Source organism: Xenopus tropicalis, chromosome 9, assembly GCF_000004195.4.
Source record: "Xenopus tropicalis strain Nigerian chromosome 9, UCB_Xtro_10.0, whole genome shotgun sequence".
Lineage (NCBI taxonomy): Eukaryota > Metazoa > Chordata > Amphibia > Anura > Pipidae > Xenopus > Xenopus tropicalis.
In genome coordinates, this window is record NC_030685.2 from 27,974,217 (window position 1) to 27,999,446 (window position 25,230).

Here is a 25,230-nt window from a genome sequence, read left to right on the forward strand (position 1 = left end):
GAGTAAAATATCAGTAGCAGCATAAGCATTAGGTTTAGCATTTACGGAAGCCCTTTTCCTGTTTGACTGCCCTCAGGTGCATTCCAACCTGGTGGCCTCCTTGGTGCACAGATACATCCCCGAGGGCTATTACTTAAGGAAAGGTAAAACGATATCTTGTTTGTGTTCTGGTTAATGCTAAATTGGGAGGCTGTACCATATGTACAGCACAGGGACTTAATGGTACTGGTGTATTCTCTAAGGGCACACTAAGCATAGGGTCTGCTCCAACATGGTCTTGCAGGGCTGGAACAGAAAAGGGACGTGCCTAGGGAACAAGAAAGGGGCGCACTGGCCATGCTTTGCCAACCCTTAGTTCGGCTTTCGGAATCTGTCACACTGCCTCCTCACTATAATGCGCTGCAAACCCACCCCACAAGCCCTGTTCCTCAGCAGTTCGACCCTTGCAGTCTTTACTTCACTGTGACTGCAGAAGGAGGGCAATCAAGGGCAGGGGAGGCATGCCTTGGTCGCCCCTGACCGTGGGCCAAGCACTTGGGTCCTGTGTCTAGCAGTACTGACAAGCACCATGTCGGCCTAAGTGCAGCTATGTGGAGCGGAGATTCAGCTCCCAAAAAAACACAAAAGCATGAAAGCGTGCATTTTTGGGCTGATCTCCATGTAGCTTTTCTCCACCTGTCTACAAAACATAGGCAGAGAGAAGCATATATAATGCTTGTTTGCCCTTGCCTTTGCTGATTATATCATTAACCACCAACATCTTATTTGTATGGAAAATGCTGGTGCAGCAGAGGTTTATCAGTGTAGCCTTAAGTATTCAGTTAGGCTTATCTTGCCCTTTCAATTATATCCTGGAAATTATTATTTATCAATTTTCAAGTTTGTTTTTCTAAACGGAATGCGTGCTTATTTATTTATAGGGAAAACTTGTTTGAATAAAAAATACTTGAATACCTTCAATTGTTTGAGTGTACAAACTTGAAAAATTCGAAAAATGTACATTTTACCATATGGCTTGACTTTGCCTAGGATAAATCCCAGTGACTTTAAAAACAAGCTTTTAGATGGAAAAATTTTACATAAAATTTTTTGAGTTTTTTTGGCTTTCAACATTCATTTGTGACAACAGCTAGCCATGCCCTCCCATCAAGAGAGTGTTCATGGCAGCTGTACTTATTGGCCATGGTCCTGGAAGTCACCATATAACATGGTTGACTTGTTGCTATACATCACATTGAAAACCAGTCATTAGTAATATCTCTTTATCCTACATGGAAAAAAGCCAAAAAGTGGAAAAGGCCATGGAAGTTCCTAGAGGTACAGTCTTATATGAACAAAGTATCTCCAGCCTCACTAGAGGTCCCCATATACGGGCCGATTCTAGCTGCCGATATTGGTCCCTTAGACTGATTCGGTGGCTAATCGGCCCGTGTATGGGCACTACCGACGGGACTGCCCGACCGATATCTTGATCGGGCAGGTTTAAAAATCTAGTTGGATCGGGGACCGCAATGGCTTGTTAATGCAGTCCCCGGAACGACTTTGCCTATGCCTGTCATTATAATTCGATCGTTTTTCCCCAGGGCCAAACAATCGAATTAGCCTGGATTCTCCCGATATCGCCCATCCGTAGGTGGGGGATATCGGGAGAAGATCTGCTCACTTGGCGACGTTGCCAAGCGAGCAGATCTTAAGGTGTATGGGGACCTTTACAGTCCCATTGAGATCCACCCACATTTTTTTTTTTGCTTTGCATAATGAAAAAATATGTAATTCCAAGAACTTTCCAATATATATATATATATATATATGTACAACAACGAAATGAGTGTAAAAGAGTGTAACTTTTACACTCGTTTCGTTGTTGTACATACACAGTTATTTAGGGACTCTGGATAGATTTAGATTTGTAATGTACATTATTGTATCTGGTATTTGTACTTTTACTCTGTTTGTTGTCTATACATGGGTTGTGTGACATCACTACTACACGTCTTGGTTCTGTATTTTCCCGCCTCTCGATATATATATATATATATATATATATATATACTGGATATACCTGGGCACTGAATATTATAACAATATCATAGCACTGTTTATTCAGTGACTAGATGGTGCCACTTAAATAAAGATAACCCTTTATGTAATTGTATCAGTTATAAGCAGAACATTACAATAATCATCTATATTGTCCTAGAAACAGTGCTAATTATATGCTGCCGCTTGCTAAATATTAGTTTTGTGGAGCCAAGTTATTAGAAAACAGGAAAAGCTTGCTCTCATTTCCAGGCTTCACAGGTGGCAATGGGCCATCACAAATTTAAGAGGAGGGGAAAAACAGGTACATTAAGCAAAGTAGCACTGGCACATAATGATTACTATTTGTGTAAATTGTTGTTGTTGCGGTTTTGGTGTTGCAGGTGGTTGTCAGAACATCAGTGTGTTCGTGTCAATGACGCTTAAATAATTAGGCACTGGCAGATTCATCTTAAATGAAACCTGCTAAATGAAATGTTTGACATGTTATATAAAAGTAGCCCCAGGGTGGGCAATCTACGGCCCTCCCCTTGACACACCACAGACCTCATTACACTCACCATGATGCACAATGTCCTAAAACTGAAAACAGTCCATTACATTTCAGTGCTCGCAGCCCAATACATTCTGCTTGAAAGCCACTTCACAAACCATCCGCATAACTAATAGAAGGCACACATACACTGTGTTATACAGAATCAATTTACATTACTGACAAATATAGCTCAGGGCAAAATTCTGGCATAGACTACGGTGAAGAAGTCTTCACTTGTGCAGTGCTAGTCTAGCAGCAATATATACCCCATGAATGTTTTTAAACCTCGACCCTTCCTTTTTGGTCCTGAATTCAGTTAGGCCTCTCAAACAGACATATACAAACCATGGCCATGATACTTAATATTCTACAGTTCCAGTGATATCCAAAATGGCAAAATAACACATATATCATATCACCCCCACCCAATCCTTCATTATAATTATTCATAAAATTGACTTACAAGCTCAGTCTCTATTCACTCCATCACTGAATATGACATTTTGTTCTTTACCTATGCTTTTCTCTCTTGCCTTCAGCAATGGCATAGTCTACAAAGATTAATGATGTGGCAGATTGAGCTTCCATCTAAGGCCAAAAGGTAAGGAAGACCCATCAGGCCTATCTGCATGTTTACAATGAAACATTTTGGATTACTCCTAGCACTTTAGCCAAATTTTGCAGTGGTGGTGTGACTCCAAAACGTATACACAAAGTTAATACACAAGATTAAAATAAAGGGGGCCCAGCACACAGCAACATGCCATGTTAGAGTTAATTGTGACATAGCACAAAAAACATTGAATTTTGGTGTGTGCTGGGTCCCCCATTATTCTAATTCTAATGTTTGAATGCTGAGAAGCTAGGATTGGGGAGAACAGGACATGAACCCCAAGAGCAAAGCTTAATAACAAGCAAGACAATATATTATATATATACTTGCAAACTCTATTTGCTTCAGAGACATTAGAAGTGTAATCCCAAATGGGCTTGAGAAAAGGCATTAAAATTGTTATTATGCTTCTTTTTTTACACATTTGTGAAATTCTAACAACCAATACTCAGTGCTGGTTAATGACAAAAAAAAAGATACCCATGACCTTGCCCAGTTTTCCTGCCACCCTAGGAGAATTTGCATAGTAAGAGTTGTAGCTTTCTCAACAAACTCCAAATGGACATATCTGCCCCCAAAATTTGTATCTTAAATTGAATCCTTTTTTTTTTAACAGACAGCACATTAATAACAAATCCATATTTGTAAATACTGATATTGCACAAAACAATGTTCAGAGAGTAAGATACTCACATCGGCTTCTCCCTGATCAATGACATAGAAATTGTCTCCCTCGTCACCTAAGGGGATAGTAAAAAAAAGAATGAATAAATAAGCACATAAACTTCAGGCATTTCTGACAAAGTGAGGTTATTAGATCTTTTTTATACTGTTGTTCAGATTGTTGGAACTATTTGTTTATTTAACATAAACTAGTTAGTGCTTGGCCTGTAGCATAGCCAGTGGTAAGAGACAGCAGTGTTGGAAAAGCCTGCTGCATAAATAAGGATATTTTTGTGACTTAGAGAATAACAGTTTAGACAAAGGACAGCACAGGCGTCTCGCACTCTAAATCTGGCTGTTAGAGTGTGCTGGTGTGCTTGAATAAATCTTCACTCACTACTCTCACCATCATTTACTTATATAGCACCAGCAAGTTACATTGGGCTAATTAAATAAACAAGGGGTACAGAATACAAATGGGATCAGAGGGCGATACCTCTTCAGCTTGCATATGAATATTTTGTTCTTGTACTGAAAAAGAGCTTATTTTCTGAATGTGCTTGTCTGTCCCTTGACAGATGTTTAGGGTGCCACCTGTCTATTTTTAAAACTATTTTTTTGTTTGGGCTGTTTGGTTGAAAATCATGGTTCAAAATAACCTAGGAATCTAGATTTGCCCAATTTCCACCCCTACATTATCTCCCAAGCCCTTTATGTCATCACCGTGCAGCGTGACATCGTCACCCCACCCCCTTCATGTCACTATTTTATAAATCAGGAAAGGTGGCAAATCCATTCCTGTAATAATTTATGAAAGGGGAAGTCACCAAAGAACACAATAAGGAAGGAAATGCATTTAAACTGCAACTTACATCTTCCCCTTGTCATTAGGCCTTTAAATAATACCTTCTTGGTTCCTACCAAAACTTGTTTTGAGGGACAGTAACTAAAACCTTCTTGGTTCCTACCAAGATTTGCTTCTGGGTACAGTAACTAAAACCATCCTGGTCCCTACCCAGACTTGCTTTGGGGGACAGTAACTAAAACCGTCTTGGTTCCTACCCAGACTTGCTTTGGGGGACAGTAACTAATATGACTTGCTTCTGCCCTGTATTTAAGACACATAACTCACAGAGAGGGATATAGAAGGGCAAGATATAGCAAATGGATCTAAGGCAGTCTAAGTAATAAACAATTGGTTTATTTACTTTATCCCAAGGGTGTCCAGACTTTTGTGATGTATAGTCTACATTTAGTGAAGTTATCAAACTACAACATCATATGTTACAGAACCTTGGCAAAGGATTTTTAAATGTTATATTTAATGGACCTATAACCATTTTGGTTTAGAAATCGGAAAGGAAAGCACACAGAAGGGTTACACAGTAGACAGTAATGGGTTGCTGTGAGATGTTGGTCACTAGCTCTAGATCTTCTCCAAAGACAGGAGTTTGACCCATTAAATACTATATACTCAGATGTTCACAAGATCTGCTTATTAGACCATGTGTACAGAAATACTCACCAAGAAAATAAACCTTTTTAAACAAAAATAATTACAACAATTTTTTAAAACATAGTACTTCAATTCATTTGGTAAAGGGCTGGTTGTGTTACTGAATGACTGTAACAAGCAAACAGTAAAATGAATAGACATATCTATATATGAAATATGTATGTTCCATCAGGGAACCACTGGTTTACGTCTATGTATACACTGAGAAACCATTGGAGGCTACCTTGTGTTTCCTTGGAAAATGTAAAATCAGTTGGTAATAGGTAATTATAAGAAAACAAACACCTAATTTAAAAGTAGGGAACCCAGTACTTAAATTGAACAAACCTGCTTGTTTTTTTTAAGTTTATCATCATTTAACCTTGTCAAATAAAGGAACACACATCTCAAGAAACAAGAATTCAAGGTCTCTGCAATACAATGATACCATATTTGGCTCTGTCACAAGAGACAGCTGGGTCCCCCGAGGTTTGAATACATTGTTTTTGTTAAAGTCAGGGTTCTTTGCCAAAGCCACAGTGAAGTTTTTGCTCTGTATCGCAGGCACTGGCAGAGTAAATTACTGGGAAGAGAACACGATTATCTAAGAAGTCAATCATTTCCCAGTTATAAACACTGAAGACAGGTAACTTGAGCTGACACAGAGAGACTGTTCTGAAAATGAAATGTTATACTCAGAAAATTCAGCCTTTGTTAAAAGTATTGTAAATGATGAAGTGCATGTATACCCTATTGCTCAATGCCTGCTCCTGAGCTACATGTAAGCAAACTCTCTGTGGTGGCATGTAAGGATACGTTAGCTAACATGGAATATACATTTATCTACTCTATGGACTTTCTCTACAAAATTGTGTGGGTGATGTTTTTTTTTCTAAGTAAAAAAAAATGAAAACACTTTTCATATCTGGTTTTTACATGTTTGCGAAAAAGCTTAAATTATGGAGAGACATCACAAACCGCATCCTGTTTTCGGAAGCTTGTAATAGTCTTAAGCAGTCTTCCATATTTCCAAAATTAATCGTTGGTGCAAGTTGAAATCCTGAATTTTTAGGCTTTATGGGATAATACCATTAAATGGACCAGGATGAAGCTGACGTAGATCCCAAGTGAGGCTTAAGAGAACCAGACTCACAGACAGGGATCAAACAGAATCAGGAACAGGTAGTGATCTGAATAGGTGACAATCAAGAACACAGAGCTCAGGCTAAGATACTACAGTCTATTTAGCCTTCTCCAGGCAGCACATCTGCCACTCACTATCTTTGCTGGCCTTTGTTTACAATACCATGTGCTGCTAACCATGTAAAGTACAAGTGGCACAGCTTCTTATGTATCTCCTAATTTTGATGAAGTGAATGAATATTGACACTACTGTTTCTAGAAAAAAAATCCCTCTTCTCAATACAAATGGGAACCATGAATGAAAGCTAAGAGAATATTTTTCTCGTACATGCATGGTCTGAGGAGGGAGGTCATTAAACGGAAGCTATTAAGCCATAACAAGGACAACATTAAAATGCTTCAATTCCACTGTTCTGCACCATTTGGTAGAACAAATAATTACAAAAAAAATTACAGGTAGTCCACCAGAAATATGTACAGGTATAGGACCTGTTATCCAGAATGCTTTGGACCTGGGGGGTTTCTGATAAAGGACCTTTCCGTAATTTGGATATCCATACCTTAAGTCATCTAAGAAATAATTTAAACATTAAATTAACCCAATAGAATTGTTTTGCCACCAATAAGGATTAACTATATCTCAGATGGGATCAAGTACAAAATACTGTTTTATTATTACAGAGAAAAAAGGAAAACAAAATGTAAATTGTTTGATTAAAATGAAGTCTATGGGAGATGGCTTTCCCATCATTTGGAGCTTTCTGAATAGTTTCCAGACAACATATCCCATACCTGTACTGTGTGATTTCTATGATTGTCATCCACTTTTACCTCAACTGCGCTATTTTACTTGTTTGACTTTTCATGCATGAAATAAAATAAAAATCTTGAAAAAAATATATACATGTAAAGAATCCACTATCTGGAAAACCATTATCCAGAAAGCTCTGAATCACAGCCATTTCCCATAGACTCCATATTAAGCAGATCATTCACATTTTTTAAAACGGATTTTCTTTGGTCTATACTAACAACAAATGTATTTGATCCCATCTAAGATATAATTAATCCTTATGGGGGGCAAAACAATCCTATTTAATATATAAATGATTTGTAGACTTAAACTATGGAAATTCAAATTATGGAAAGACCCCTTATATGGAAAACGTGAGGTCCAAAGCACTCTGGATAGATGTTTACCTGTAGTTTTTTTTTTTTGCCCCTTTAAATATGTATAATGTTTACATCACTGGATTTTCTGTATAGTACAACATGTTTTTACATTTCCAGCAACAATTTACATTTACAGTATAATTATCATCAGTTGCAATGCATAAAAAGAAAACATTATATATATATATATATATATATATATATATATATATATATATATATATATATAGTGTATATATAGTATCACCACTGTTTATCCAAGAGAATGATTTGCTGTTAGCACTGGCTGCACCTGTTGGCACACTAGGCATATCATGTTAACTCAAGCCAGTGGGCACATTATTATTTCATAAGACTTTAGTTTCACTGAGAGTTAGTTAGATATAATGTTGTACTGGTGCCATTATTATGTTCTACAATGAAACACTGTAGTGGGCTTTCCTAAGCCTCTGCATATACAGCTGCAATTTTACTAGGCTCAATGAACCTGAAGAGGCATGCAATGTGTTCTCTAACGCTAGCAGAATGGCAGTGGAAATTCCCATCTAAGACAACAGGAATTAGCAGCTGGAGTAAATCACTCGGTGTAACACAATCGCGAATAGAAACCCAAACGTACCTTGCTGTATGACTGTCTCTCCGGCAATATGATTGACAGGGAACATGGCGTCGAATATATCACTGAAAGAGAAAACAGAGCAATGTTATCTATTTGTCATATTTTAGGTGACTTTTCCTTGGTGATTAATGTCCATGCAGCAAAATTGCAGCCTGTGTCCTGCTTGCCAGCCCTCATCCTGCTTCTTATGAATGTAGCACTGCCAAATGCAGCCAGCATTGTATTCATTTGGGCAGCCCCAGGTTTTGTGATCAATGCATTTACGTTCAACAAGTAAAATTCTATACACTTTGAAGAGGTACTATATTCAAGTACAGATTAATACTCTAAAATAAGCAATTCTCCACAATAAATAACATTTTATGTAATCTGACATAGTTCACCTGCAGTGCATAGTTACTACACGGATGGTATTTTAGCAAGTAAAACACCTGCCAAGGCCTGGGCCGGTATTCCAAATTTAACATCAAGATAGTTGCTGGTAAATCTTTAAACCCTTACAATGAGCTCCTGGACCACCCTTGATCCCCCAACCCACCCCAAATGTACTTTTTTTTTCACTCCATGCCCTGCCCTCTGGCTGTCATGTGTCATCACTCCACCCCTTTTACATCACAGCCCACTCCCTTTATATTACAGCCTGTCACCTTTTGTTCCCTCTTACCAGCCAGTAAAAATGATTCAAAAAGATGGCAGCCCTACACATAGTTATAGGACCAGTTACTATTTTACCAAAAGATTACAAATATTTGGATTTTAAAAATGCAAACACTCTTTCCCTATAAAATAAGTTTTTCCCTTAAAAAACTTAAATTTTGCATGTTTCCTTTAAAACTAAATGAGGAAGAAAAATACCGAATAGCTCTCCCCAGTAACAACAGTAATGAAAAACCAAAATGGCTCCAATCGGTACATGATGTTAGTTGTTTTCAAAGTAATCATATGGTGTAGCAAGGCTGTATAGGGGCCCCAAAGCCAGACAGTGGTTTGCCTTGACTTGTAACTGCCCTGCCCTGCCAAGTCCTGCTTCTATGTTTGATCTCCTGTCTATGTTTGATCTCCATGCTTGCTTCTATGCCCACTTCACTCCTAACTCGTTCTTCTTCTATGCCCGCTTCATCCTGTCCTGCTTCTATATGTGCTCCATCCTGTCCTGCTTCTATACAGTATGTGCTCCATCCTGTCCTGCTTCTATATGTACTCCATCCTGTCCTGCTTCAATATGTGCTCCATCCTGTCCTGCTTCTATATGTGCTCCATCCTGTCCTGCCTCCTCTTGCTTCTTAGTCCGCTGCATCCTGTTCTGCCTCTTCTATGCCATCATCTTCTGTCCTGTTCCAATGCCTAAAGATTTTTGTCGGTTCTATCGTGTCTTAGCCTATTCTGCCCCTCTGTCACTTGCCTTAAAGACCCCCCTTCCTACCAGGGATTTTCCCTTTGAGATAGCCCTAACAAAGAGCTGAACTTCCTGTTAAAAAGGAAAAAGATTAATTTCCTCTTAAATAGGCATGGGTTTTTGCTGCCCCTGGATAAATGCCCCCTGAAGCAAAGTTCTTACCTTGCCTCATAAGAGAAGCACACCTGGATAAACTATTAAAAGGAATGTACTGAAATGCATATTTAGAATATATTTATTTTATGGCTTTGCAGAAAGTGTGACGCTGCACATGCTCAGGGTCTGAGTGGGAGAAGCATCTGAGTCTATCAGGAGATTGTATGGTTTCTTAATGTTTATTCAAAGCTTGATCTGTTTGGACTTGCTAAACAGACAGAACCCACGGCTGAGAAAGAGCCTGCCTTTTAAGTTGCATTGCAGTGACACATCAGCAGCTTCTCCGAGTCGAGCACATGACAGGCCCCAGGTAGCTGGATCTGACACTCACATCTCTCACAGGCTTAGAACAAATTGCCGTCATTCCACGCTTTGCAGATAATTCAACCCAGCTCCTTGAAATAGCCTGCACTGGGTAATTATCTATTCATAACACAGACATTGAGAGAAATAAAGGGAAATTGTTATTTAGAAGCTTACAGGCCAAGCTTTGTATCCTCATGTTGAATATAAAAAGGGAAAGTCACTTTCATACACACAATAAGGTATCACACAATCCATCACTGGGGCTATACCCTAAGGCCCGACCACTCACAGAACCTCATCCACTCCAGCAAGCTAAAACATCCAATCAGAAAATTGCTTTTGTCTTTATAATTACTAATTGGTTACTTCAAATTTATAAACCAACACTAAATTAACATTCCTACCTAAGGCTATAATAGTTTGACAGTTTCGTTACATGTCAATAAGATGCTTTACAAAGATACATGGAATGGTTTGCTAACAAAGCCTATGATGCAAAGTACACTCTGCATTAAAGATAGGTTAACTTTGGTCAAGAAGCATTTCTTATTGTAACCTACTGTTCATTCTAACCCACTGGCACAAATTTTCTAAGGCAGGGTTACAGAAAGCCTATAACCTAGACATAACCCAAACATATACAATAGATGCCTCTATGCTGACTAATTTCTAATGGGTTGCCCTAATTAAGTGCTTGCAAAATATGATGAATATGACTTGTGACTTGGCCTCAGTTGTAGTCTTGGTGTTTCAATGCCACTCTATCACCAAAGAACCAACTCAATCATCTAATATGCTCAGGCCCAGACTGGCAATCTGTAGATTATGGAATATGCCAGAGGGGCTACTGTAAGATGTCCTAGACAGTCACTATTTAGGGGGGCTGAGGGGGTATGTTTGGGCCTCTGTGTACTTGGAATGTCAGGGCCTATGTTGAATCACAGTCTGGACCTGAATATGCTAGCTTGTGACCACTGTGGGAGGCTTGGTGGTGAGCTTGACTCTATAGGTTTAGACATGAAACTTAAAGCATCTCTACGTATTTATCCAATCTGTTTCCCGTGGGGCACATAAAACTGTTATGCTTAGCTCTCTAGCAGCAGGTTCGTACATGTACTTTGTGTCCGCTATCCTACACTGCAAAACTGAACGTGACCTAGGTCAGACTCCGTAATGGGAGAAAGGTTATCTTTTAATTGACAAGAGTTACACAGGGGAGTAAATGGTTTAGAAATGTAAGAAACGACATTCTTTTTTACCTGCAACAGATGTAATTAGTAATGCTCTTTAAGGCCTGCAGGTTATGAGGACAGAGTGAGCCTTTTCTGCTGCCTATCAACTTTATCCTATTGATTTCTACTTTTTGCTGCCTCAGGCATAATACAAACTAAATTACTTTTCCAATCTGTCCGAAAAAATCAAGAGACCTATACATCTTTTAGGATTCTGGTTGCGCAAAATATAAATAACTAAGGAACTTAAACATGAACGTTAATGCAATAATACAAAGAGAAACTTTAGGTATAGACATATATAAAACCCAGAGTTTCTTAGCAGTTTGGGTTTACTTTTTTGGGGGGAGTCTGTAGACCCATTGAAAATGATGAGAAGAATATGAATTCAATGCATTCAAGTTTTTTCTCCACAGTTTAATTTGATCCAGTGTTTTACAGTCACATTTTTAATAAACAATACAAACATTTAAGTTTGGTACAATTTTAAGTTTATTTAAATTTAAAAAAAAGCTCAAATTCATAAAATTAATAAATGATCCTCTTAGAATATGCAACAAGGATAAGATCTGGTCTACACACTGCTATTCCCTTCCAGGGTCAGACTGGGCCAGCGGGACATCAGGAAAATACCCGGTGAAAAAAGCGATCCCTGCTGGGCCTGCAGGTCCCCCCTCCCAATGTGCCTAAGTATGCGTGTTCAGGGGAGGGGGCTGGGTGAGCGGTGGGGCCGGGGGTGGTGGGGACCATGGTGGGGGTACCTTGAGGGGTGCGGGGCCCCTGTAGTGGCAGCCCCGGTGGGCCATGCACCCCCCAGTTTGACCCTGTTTCCTTCCATTACAAATAAAAGCAGTTGGTCATCAACCTCCATACAAAAGCAAAATTGCATAGTCATGCTTTCATTTCTAACTCCATGGGGCACATTTACTAATCCACGAATCCGAATGGGAAAAATTCGGATTGGAAACGAACATTTTGCGACTTTTTCGTCACCGTTACGACTTTTTCGTAAATTGTTGCGACTTTTTCGTAGCCGTTACGATTTGCGCGAATTGCCGCGACTTTTTCGTAGCCATTACGATTTGCTTGTATATTGTCGCGACTTTTTTGTATTGAGCGCTCGTAAACGGCGGGCAAACCTTTCAGACTTTGCATGATTTTGGAAGCCTCCCATAGGACTCAATGGCACTCTGCAGCTCCAACCTGGCCCAAGGAAAGTCTCCCATAGGGCTCAATGGCACTCTGCAGCTCCAACCCGGTCCAAGGAAAGTCACGATACTGAAGCTTGTGTGTATTTGTTTTATATATATATATATATATATATATATATATATATATATATATATATATATATATATATATATATACACACATTCACACATACATAGGGGCTGATTTACTAACCCACGAATCCGACCCGAATTGGAAAAGTTCCGACTTGAAAACGAACATTTTGCGACTTTTTCGTATGTTTTGCGATTTTTTCGGATTCTTTACGAATTTTTCATTACCAATACGATTTTTGCGTAAAAACGCGAGTTTTTCGTATCCATTACGAAAGTTGCGTAAAAAGTTGCGCATTTTTCGTAGCGTTAAAACTTACGCGAAAAGTTGCGCATTTTTCGTAGCGTTAAAACTTAACGCTACGAAAAATGCGCAACTTTTCGCGTAAGTTTTAACGCTACGAAAAATGCGCAACTTTTTACGCAACTTTCGTAATGGATACGAAAACTCGCGTTTTTACGCAAAAATCGTATTGGTAACGAAAAATTCGTAAAGAATCCGAAAAAATTGCAAAACATACGAAAAAGTCGCAAAATACCGATCATTACGAAAAAAACGCAATCGGACTCCATTCGACCCGTTCGTGGGTAAGTAAATCAGCCCCATAGTCTAACAGCAACACTATCCCCAAAGACAGAAACCTGAACTAGTTTTCTGTTCTGTGTGTGGTCAATAAGAAAGCAAGCTGGTCAAAACAAAATTCTCGTCTCTCTAACACTGATTGCATTTGTCACTCCCTACTTATTAGCAACCTGCTTAAGTTACACATGTTTTCCCACAAAGCTCAAGGCGGACTGTGGTTCATACAACTGAAAAGAGAGCATTAGGTTCTTGTTGACATTGCCTCTTTATTATAAATCCATTTGTAGATACCCTTTTATGTGACATTAACTTGCATTGAATTAGCAATGATTCGTGTTTCAGCTCTTTTAGTTATACAGGTATAGGACCCATTATCCAGAATGCTCGGGACCAAGGGTATTCCGGATAAGGGGTCTTTCCGTAATTTGGATCTCCATACCATAAGTCTACTAAAAAATCAATAAAACATTAATTAACCCCAAAAGAATTGTTTTGCATCCAAAAAGGATTAATTATATCTTAGTTGGGATTAATTACAAGGTACTGTTTTATTACTACAGAGAAAAAGAAAATCAATTTTAAAATTCTGAATTATTTGATTAAAATGGAGTCTATGGGAGACGGGCTTTCCGTAATTCGGAGCTTTCTGGATAACGGGTTTCCGGATAAGGGGTCCGATACCTGTACTTTAAATTGTTTTATTACTGGAAAGGCAGAAAAATCCATTTAGCACAGGTTAGTGCTCATATATAGTGGTAAGCGAATCTGTCCCATTTCGGTTCGCCATAAAATTTGCAAAATGGCCCGAAAATTCAGAAACGGCGAAAAATTCGCTAAGTGCATTTGTCGCACAATTTTTTTGTTGCCAGCGTCTATTTTTTGTCGTCCCACGGTTTTTTTGGCGCAACCGCACCCTTTTTTTTTTTTTGACGCAACAGTGCCCAATTTGAAAATAAATCTGTGCAACAAATTTTTCCGCGGCAAATTTTCACGTAAGTTTCGCTAAACAATTCGCCAATGGCGAAATGCGGAAATTCGCTGCAAATCCATGCCTGGCGAAAAAATTCACTCATCACTACTCATATACACAAAAACAAAGGCAGAAAAGATTGTTTGTACTACTTTATTTTTTTACTACCTTTTGCCCAATTTATAAATTATTAAATATGTTTTCTTCCTAAAAAGCCTCAAAACACAGCCTTAAACTCATGAGCACAGCATGATTCTCTCTTCTTTGTTTCCCACAGCATGCACTAAGGATATATAATACACAAAGAAAAAGCCTAATGTAAAACAAAACTCAAGAAATTGTGTTTAATACATGTCAATAAGTAAATAATAATGAAGTCTATGCATTTTAATCAAAGCTAAACAACAAGCAACTTGAGGCCTGAGTAAAGATGGCCACACAGGGGCAGATTTCAGCTGCCAATTCTGGTCCTTCCGACCGATTAAGCAGCTTTTCTGCTCATGTATGGGCACTCCCGACGGGCCTACCCGACCGATATCTGGCCAGCATATATGACCTGTTCTGCAGAAAAAAATGTAGGGTATATTAAGTTTTTGTGTCTGTGGGCCCCATTCATGTCCTGGTGCCTACTTGCAACTCCCCGAGGATTAAAGTATGATACAGATAATACTGTTCATTCCTGAGATCATGCATCATGGGAGACCACCACATTCAAATTCTGTAAGAAATAATACCCCAGTCACAGAACAAGATCTGCAAAATATTTCATGTTTAAGCTTGTTCTTAGTTAATGTACTAAATGTTAAAATGGTAGCAGTAAAATATGCTGCTCTAGGGAATCTGTACACTTGCAATACCCTTCCTGGCTGTAGGCCATGAGACCTATGTTTAAGTCTATCCTCCGAGGCAGATCGAGTTTCCCCTCTTTATTTTTAATTATTTTCATACAATGAGAAAATGACTTAAACACAGATACCACATGTCCCAAAAATGCAGAACCATGAATAATTTCTAAACAAATGTGGATTTGGTCCTGATTTGACCTCCTTAACTGCAATATACAAAGCCACATTTTGTTACTAGGTGGTGCGAGCATATCAGTGGGTATCTAAGGTAGATATATCGTATTTTATTTGTGTATTTATGTGTTGGCAAAGTTGCTCTGTAGGAAATATCACAACAGTAGCGTATGAATGCATTTCTATATAATCAGAGATTTTAACCCACCCAGATTTTCCAAGGGTCATCTAAATTTATTTACCATGTGAGGAGAGAGCTGAGTGGTTGGAGTCTTAAGGTGGACATACACAGGCAGATTTAGCAGCTTATCTGCCCATATGTGGGCACCCCCAATGGGCCTACCCAACTGATATCTAGCCTAAAATTGGGCAGGTTTGATTTTCCCATTGGATAAGGGACCGCAATGGCTCGTTGATGCGGTCCTTGGTCCGACGGGCCACATACTCACCTTTTTTTTTCCTAATGCCAAATGATTGAATTAGCCAGATATCACCCACTGTAGGTGGGTATATCAGAATACAATCCATGGAGCAGATTGCACCTTAATTCTGACATTGGCATGGCTGTAGTAGTAATTGAAGCATGGTTATACAATCCCCAACAGATCAGTAATTAGATCAGAGAAATTCAATGAAAAAGAATGGTGTTTCCAAACTATGTAAATATTAAGAACATTCAAGAAATTTTGAAGCGATTACATCTTTAACTTTTAGTATATTGTAAATGGCCAGTTTTAAGCAACTTTTCAATCATTTATTTTTTATAGTTTTGAACCATTTGCCTTGTTCTTCTAACTCTATCCAGCTTTCAAATAGGGGTCACTGACCCCAGCAGCCAAAAAGCTATTCCTCTGCAAGGCTATATCTATCTATATCTATTGTTATTGTTACATGTTATAGCTTATTTTTCTATTTAAAGGAGAAATAAAGTGAAAGTCACTTGGGGGTGCCAAAATGTTAGGCACCCCCAAGTGACTTTAACCGCCTACCTTTTACCTCGGGCTGGTGCCCCTGTTCGCAGAAAACAGCACCAGCCCGGGGTAGCAGCGATCGCTTCCTCCTTTGTTATTCGCTGCACGCGCATGCGCAGTAGAGTGAAAAAGCCGAACTTAAACATTAAAGTCGGCTTTTCACTCTACCGCGCATTCGCCGACCACTGGCATTTCAGCCAACGGAAGCAGGAAGCGATCCGCTCCAGGTACCCCGGGCTGGTGCTCTTTTCTGCGAACAGGGGCACCAGCCCGGGGTACAAGGTAAGTGGTTAAAGTCACTTGGGGGTGCCTAACATTTTGGCACCCCCAAGTGATTTTGCTTTTCCTTCTCCTTTAAGTCCACTCCTATTCATATACCAGATGCTCATTCAAATCACTCCCTGGTTGCTAAGGTAATTTGGACCCTAGCAATCAGATAGCTGCTGAAATTCCAAACTGCAGAACTGCTAAGCTTAAATAGAAATAATTAAAAACCTACAAATGATAAAATATGAAGACGAATTCCAAACTGTCTCAGAATATTACCCTCTACGTTATACTAAGAGTTAACACAAAGGTGAACAGTCCCTTTTTTTTGTCTGAAAGCAAACTTGTCTGAGCTCAAGACATGCCAATGTTTAGAATTTGCCTTGGTGTCTTTTTCTAGCAGGTGTTTGACTAGACAGAAACCGGAGAAGAAAATTTCTTAACTGTTGCTTTAGAGCAGTGTTGCCCAACCAGTGGCTCGTAAGCAACATATCCCTCATCACACCCTTTTGATGTTGCTCCCAGTGGTCTCAAAGTAGGTGCCCAGTTTTACATTTCTGGCTTGGAGGCAGTTTTGGAAGCAGAGAGATGCAGTTTTACTTCAAGCAGATCTTTGTGCAGGCTAGTGGTCCACATGGGGCTACCAAATAGTCAATCAAAGGCCTTATTTGGCATCCTCTACTTTTTTAATGTGGCTCGCCAACACTTTTTGCATCTGGGTGTGGCTTTAGAGGATGATTGGTATTACAGTTTACACTAAATGAAGAGCTACAGCTTGCAGGTTCCTTATCTGTACAAACTTTCAGACATTTGGAATCCTTTCTGAGGACAGCACATTTTTGTGCATTTCCTCAAGGCACAAAAGGACTATCATCTAAGGAAAGGAAAATGCCAAATTAATTTTAATGAAGACACTGCTGACAATGAAAGAACACACAACCACCCTTGCCTTGAGGCCTGGCAGGTTTTTTAATAAAGATGCAGTACTTGAGGGAAATATCATTAACAATATTAGATTCCATCTAAAAACCACTCTTGTGAGCTCTAGTTACTTAGAAAGTTTAAGAGTGTATTGCCAGAAATTCCATCACATAAATACTCTTTCAAAGAAGTGAAAGAATGGATAAACCACATTCTGTCCTAAAATAAAAAAGATGAACAGAAAATGTATTTTATGATCCTTCAATCTAAGCATGATAAATGAGTATATATTGAGGCAGTGTGGACAGTTTCCAACTATGTAAAAACCATTGGAAGACCTGAAGGGCCTTTGATCTTTGAAGTTATGTTTCAGATATAGGCAAAGTACCTAAGAGGCCAATTTATTAAGCATGTCTACCTGATGAGTTTTCCTCAGGTCGCCTTCAGCACAGATTTAAGAGAATGAGTTTAACTAGAGAGGTGTGGGAAATCTTTATGGCATATGCCTAAAATGGAATGCCACTGCTTTTCATGTGCTCTCAAGCTGCCTACCCTTCTATGCCCTATAATACCGCTTTTATGTAAAGGAAAACTATACCCCCAAACAATGTAGGTCTCTTTAAAATTATTGTGACAAAAGGAAAATGCAACTGGTATACCACAAAGTGTAAAACTTAGTGAAGTTTATACAAATATATTGCATAAACAAGCTCATTTGTAAAACCCTGCTTCATCTAAATAAACTATTTTCATAAAAATATACTTTTTAGTAGTATGTGCGGTTAATCCTAAATAGAAAATTTCCATTTTAAGAATTAAGGGCCACCTCCTGGGATCATAGGATTCACAGTGCACACAAACAAGCCAAGGCACACATACATGCTAGGCCCCATCAGCCACTTAATGGACAGAGTTCTGCCTTTTGCTTCCACACTTCTTCCTGTTACAGTTAGAGCTGCATTATGTCTGGTCATGTGATCTCTGAGGGAGCACACAGGCCATCACAAAATGGTAGATCAAAGGAAAGGATGTAAAAGGGCAATATTTACTACCGTATATACTCGAGTATAAGCCGAGTTTTTCAGCACTAAAAATGTGCTAAAAAAGTAAGCCTCGGCTTATACTCGAGTATATGAGTCGAGTCTGTGCATACCTGGCCATACGCGCACTCTGGCTTCCAGGCAGAACACACTCGAACGCACCCCCGTGGACGGACTTGCGTCTGTTCATACCTGCACTTCACATCCGGCTTTGGGGAGAGTTATGCGGGGAGCGTTATGTGCGACACTTCACGTCCGGCTTTGGGGAGAGTTATGCGGGGAGCGTTATGTGCGACACTTCACGTCCGGCTTTGGGGAGAGTTATGTGCGACGCCCGTTCATCCAGAGTCTGCAGGGGAGTTCTGTGCGACGCGCATTCATCCCGAGTAACCAGGAGAGTTGAGTGAGACACGCGCTCATCCAGAGTCAGCAGGAGTGTGCGTTAGGCCAGGTAAGCACGGACACATGTGGAGGGAGGGAAGTATGTCCTTCAAAGGTATGTCCGGCTACAGGGAGAAGTGTGTGCGTGTGAGCATTGTGATGAGCCTGGGGTGGAGGGTCAGCGGAGGAAGCAAATACAGTTCAAGTGACTGTCATATTACTTTTTATGTGCACCCATGGAATGACCTTTAAGGCAGCAGGGCACTTGATAATATGTCATTTTTTTATCCTCTATTGACATTCCATGGTGTCACAATATACTGCACAATACTAACTGCCACTGGCCTGCATTAAACGCAGAGAAAAATATAAGTAGGGGCAGATAAGCTTCATATAGCTATCAGGCACAGGATCAAATGAAAGCGTTACTTTGAATTTTGGTCAAAAATCTGAGTACAAGGATAAAATCCAGGGTATAAATAATAGAGGGACGGTGGATGCGCGCAATGAGCATGTTACATCTGCACATCCATCTGCACAACGAGCCAGATTAAGTAATTGGTACAATAACTTGTTATTTACAAAAATTAAATTTGTACTAAGTCCAGCATCAAGAATTATTTTGCCCTTGTAACTACTATTGTAGTACTGTGGTAAGACTTGTACACTGGGGTCCAAGTACTTGATAATTAGTATGGCAGCTTCCTAAAGGTGGCCATACACGGACCGATTTTTTACTTACAAACGACCGATTCCCGAACGATCCGATGCTATCGTTAAGTTATCGTATAGTTGGTGGTGTACGAACGATCGTCGGCCCACTAAACGAGCCGACATTATCGTCCCCAAAATCGATCGGCCAGGTTTAAAAATTTTGGTCGTTTAACGATAAAATCTGCCAGTTGGTGTGAGTGTCAGACATTTGTCTTTCAACGATTGTTCTCTGCGCATGTCACGATTGCCAGCAACGACATCGATCGTACGTAGATGTACGATCGTAGGTATTTTACGATAATGATGCGACAAAATCTTTCCCGAATTATCGTTGCCCGTGGATGGCATATCGTATGGGAACTCGATCGCCATACGATCGTTTGTCGATATAATCGTTCATCGCACAACGAGCGAAATCGCCTCGTGTATGGCCACCTTTAGCCTTCCCAAACTTTCTTTTGTCTGCTGCTGTAGCATTTTTCTTTCCCTAAAGTTACCTATTATTTATTTATCTGTTATTTGTTTGATTACTGAAACTTAGCAGTAGCGGTTGCATCTCTCACCCTAGGCTTATACTCGAGTCAATAAGTTTTTCCAGTTTTCTTAGGTAAAATGAGGTACCTCGGCTTATATTCGGATCGGCTTATACTCGAGTATATACGGGTAATATATATTCCAGTTTGGTGAGATTCTTTAATAGGTCACTTACCATAATATAAAATATCTGTGGTTAAGTATTGATTCTGGGGGTATAGTTTTCCTTTAATTATGAAAAACAAATCCTTACAGATTCTGTTACCTCAAAGGGATACATATGTATTATTTGTTACTGTGTTTGCCATCTTGTATTAAGAATTAATTCACATGGGCATCAATACTTTGCAGCTTTCCACTGGGTACCAATAATAATCGCAGTGCATATAAAAGTGCAGTAGCATGCCTGCCACAGAGAACAAAGGCAGAACACTTTAAGATTGTAAAACAGCAGAAGCTAAACTTCCACTCATTATAAAAGTCCATTTTATAATGTTTTGTCATTCAGAAAACAAAAATGCTCCTCTTTATCATTTATTACACTTTTAAGGAGACCTGATAATTTTTAAGCTAAAGGTATAAGCAGGGAAGATATAGTTTTAGTTACCTCTTGGCTGAGCAACTGAATAATAATATTCTGCCATTGTCCTGACTGGCACTGCATTTCTGTGTCGGCAAGAAAGAGGCAGCATGGGGAGCCAGGCTGTCTCTGTGTGTCTGAAGGCTGGATAATATATGTGTGTGTATGTCAGACGCACTTTGTGTCTAGCTAGTGCTTCTCTGGGTTCAGTCTCAAGCTAGCAGGTTTAAATTCTTCTGTCTTCATCATAAGAAGGGAAAAAGAAGATCAAAGGCATATTATAAAGCATTCTAAAACACCACTGCATAAACACCTGTTGCTGAAGTCCTTGAAATAGCAGCCTTGTATATCTGTCCAACACATCCCTTCATGTATTGTCACAACTTTTTATTGTGATCTATGAATCTTTGTCCTTTGGCAATATTTTTTTTTTTTCAATATCAACATGTAAAGCATTAATAACAACTACAACGTGACATTTTTCTTGGCTACCTGCAGGATTGGCTTTGCAAGAATCTTCTTCACAAAAATGATCTTTGAAGATATAGTGAATGAGTTGATATCTTTCTGAAGTGTAGGGACACGCCTACAGTGTTAAGGCGGCCATACAAGGGCAGAACAGGTACCCTCTTCACCTGATGAGCCATCGGGCTGAATGAACAGAGAGCATGAGGAGCCTCACCCAGTATGGCCGCCATCCTATTGTTCAGATCATTTGTGCAGAGCTCATGAACAATCTGAACAACAGGAACTGAAGACGAGCTGTCGATGAACCATAAACTGGCTGGCATTCTCTAACCCATGGATCCCCATCCAGTGGCTCATGAGCAAAATATTGATCACCAATCGCTTTGATGTTGCTGCCAGTGGTCTCAAAGTAGGTGCCCATTTTTAAATTTCTGGATTGGAAGTAAGTTTTGGAAGCACAGAGACAGTTTTACTCCAAGAAGAACCTCCTACAGGCCAGCAGTTCACATGGGACTACCAAATAGCCAATTACAGTCCTTATTTGGCATCCCCAAAGAACTTTTTTCATACTTGTGAGGCTCTGGATACAATCTGGAACAGCACCACCTTTATTCTTTTAAAATAAAATAACACTTTCAGGGTGTGCAATAAAGGCATTCTATTGTAAAAAAAATAAGAGCGGTACTGTTCAAGATTGTATCAGTTGGGAAGTGGCCATTGGAGAACCTGAACTGTCCTAAATCCTACACGGGTTGTTGTGCTGACATGCTGTGCTAACATGGCTTGCATGCTTGTGTGACTCACTAACAATTTTTACATCGAAGTGTGGCTCACGAGTAAAACATATTGGGGATCCCTGCTCTAACCTTTTCAATTTCAGAGGTGATCAATATCAATAGTATATGGATATCAGTCGGACTCCGGACTTGGCAGGGCACCATATATGTACAATAACTTGCATAATATTATTGGCACATATATAGTGAGCTTTACTCAATTTTAACAAAACGGTGTGATTTCATATACAAAGTAATGCTAATTTGGTATATTTTCTCTAATTCTGGAGAGTTGGAGTAGGCGAGAGACAATTAATGAGTGGATTAGTATTTTTGTGCTTCCCAAGATTTTGTGAGGGATTGAATATGAGGAATGGGTGACGGTGCAGAATAAAATATGACCCCAAGGTATTGAACATATGTACTTTAATTATTATACTGTATTTTACAGTACCCGACAGAGCATGTAAGGAATGTCTGGCAGGCTAGGAATATGGTCAGTCCTGTTTTGTCTATGTTGCGTTTTAGAAAGCAAGAGGACATCCAAGAGCATATAGCAGAGTGGCAGCTGGATATCTGCACTATGCCAGAAGCGCAAAGATCATGACAAGAGAGGTACATTCCAGTGTCATCAACATATACAATGATACTGGAAACAAATGATGTACAGTGAGAAGAGTCGAGGAACAAGAACAAGGGCTTTGAGGAACCACAACAAAGAGGTTTAAGCAGAGGTGGAGTAGCTTTCATCTTGGAAAGAGACATAAAAGAGCTTTAAGACAGACATGGCATAAGCCAGTAGAGTGCTGTAGCCTGTATTCCAAGGCAGAATAGAATGGTACTGAGAAGCTCATGATCCACTTTGTCAAAAGCAGCAGAGAGGTCAAGGAGGATTAGTATGGAGTAATGTTCTTTAGATTTGATTGACAGAAAGTGATTTTCGACTTTAGTCACTAATGTTTCAGATGAATGCATTTGTTTTCATGTGTTTGCATAACAAGAGAGGACAGTACTGTAAGATTAAAGAATACATTTCCAGGCTAGGAACTCAGCTTGCGTGTGTGTCTCCAGTAAAGCTCAGAAGTTCTAGAGCACCTAGCAAGTCTGGTGTGTGTGTGTGTGTGCCAGGGCTGAGGTTTGGGCTGTCTGGGGTGAGCAGTAAGAGGTGCCATTTACTCAAGTTTACAGGATAATAATGTCTGTAGACATGTTAGCAACTCAATCATCTGGATCAGTCCCTGTCTCGGTGTAAATGAATGCACAGCAACAAAGTGATATAATAACATAGCACATTGGTGTGGACTGGACACGCAGGTGCCTGTAGCAGACTGATATTCTTAGTCCCAGTGTGCCTCGTGCAACCTCCAGTATTTCCTGTAAGCCAGTGGATGGCAGTAGATGCTGGGAAATGTAGTTAAGCAACAGAAATAAAAACACAAATCGGTAACCTAAAAATCACTGAACCTCCAGCATTTACTGGCAGCTACTATAACCTAAAGCTTATACTTTTCAGAGGTCATATACAACATCTTCAAAGGACTCAACAGCAGCCGATCGGTTACATCTGCCACGACACTCCTTCAGAGCAGAAGTTTATTAAGAACCCAGAGAGCCATAGGCTGAACATAGCTTCTGTATAGAATATATAACAGCCTTGTTGTAAGTCTGCTAATCCTCATACAAAAAAAAACAAAAAAAAACAGGGCCTGTGGCCAAGAGGATCTTGTTTGACGTCATCAAGCTGAAGGTCTGTCACGGTAAAGCCCATGCAAAGCAACATCAAGCACAATTCTTTTAGTTGGTTAATTGCCTTTAGTAAGACTCTGGAAAATGATCCATAGCACATGTAATCCCCTGTGCTAAGCACAATACAGTAAGAGTATTTTAAAGTTTTGTGTCCCTTTGATTTCTGCACTTGAAGGGTATTACAATATGCTGCAGTCATTTGAACCTGTTATACCACCTAAGAACTATGATAGGAAGCATATTAGTATCTCTACCAAATAAACACGGCACTATTATTTATATATATATATATATATATATATATATATATATATATATATATATATATATATATATATATATATATAATTCTCCTCTTTCCCAGCCACCAGCCCAGCATAATGGAGAGCGCTCAGTCCTCCTATAGGCTTATATACTGTTTACATTTATACTCCAGCCTATCAGGCCTGTTTTACTAAATGGGCAAAAGGGGCATTTGCCCAGGGCCAACAAGGACAGCAGATGACTATCAGACCTTTCATCTGCTACAACCTTTTCACTGAAGCATCCCCCTGAAATGGCAGACCACTCGTTTTAATCCACTGAGAGAGCACAGCAGTTATCTCTATAAAAGAAAATCATTTTTCACTTTTTAATTTTTTTCCCATGTTGTTTTAATGGTTTACCCATGGCTGTTAGTTCAGGACACCTGGACCTCAATTCTGCTTTGGTAAAAACAGGCCATCTCTTTATTGCCCACCTTATTATATACCTAGTTTACATGCTTGAGGGTAACACTATCAGAAATGTACTGGGGCAGCCATTGGGGGGCCAACCAAAGAGATCTTTGCCCTGGGACCAATGTAACTAAATTAGCCCTGCAGCCTATAGGAGAATTGCACTAGAATGTATAGGACTGTCAAAGCTCTCCAGTGATGCTTGTGGTTGGATAAGGGGGATTTGCATTGATATAATTGCACAGTGATTCTTTGGTACTTATAATTACAGATATGGAATCCCATATCCAGAAACACATTATCCAGAAAGCTCCAAATTACGGAAAGCCTGTCTACCATAGACTCCATTTTAATGAAATAATTCTGAATTTTATAACTGATTTCCTTTTTCTCCGTAGTAATAAAACAGTACCTGTAATTGATCCCAACTAAGATATAAATAAATCCTTATTGGATGCAAAACAATCCTATTGGGTTTATTTAATGTTTAAATTATGTTTTTACGGAAAGACCCCTTATCTGGAATACCCTTGGTCCAGAGCATTCTGGATAATGGGTCATATACCTGTACAAGGTTTTTATCATAGACAATTGTATTAGCATCACTTTACAAAACACAAAAGAGAATTAGGCTAGAAATGCCAATGACGGAAGAGGGAAAAAACACTGGGCAAATTTGCACCTGTGCAGTTACCCAGGACAACCAATCAGATGCTTGCTACTTACAGCTGGTGAAAAAAGCTAATGACTGATTGTTTGCTATGACTTACTGCCAATGTTCAAATTTGCCCAGTGTTTATAAATAAGCCGCACAGTGCTTTAGGAGGTGGCAAATGGGAAGATTAGTTGCCCATGATAAATCTTCTTTACCACGGGTGACTAAATTCCCC

At 39.4% G+C, this 25,230-nt stretch overlaps 1 protein-coding gene across 2 annotated transcripts in view; it reads right to left on the reverse strand.

Annotated features, from left to right (window-relative positions):
- prkar1b (protein kinase, cAMP-dependent, regulatory subunit type I beta) overlaps nt 1-25,230 on the reverse strand; it is a 124,417-nt gene that overhangs the window by 46,227 nt on the left and 52,960 nt on the right. For both annotated transcript variants that reach the window (NM_001079454.1, XM_031892755.1), the window contains 2 exon segments: nt 3,882-3,928; nt 8,282-8,343. In NM_001079454.1, coding sequence (NP_001072922.1) covers nt 3,882-3,928; nt 8,282-8,343 — 109 coding nt within the window.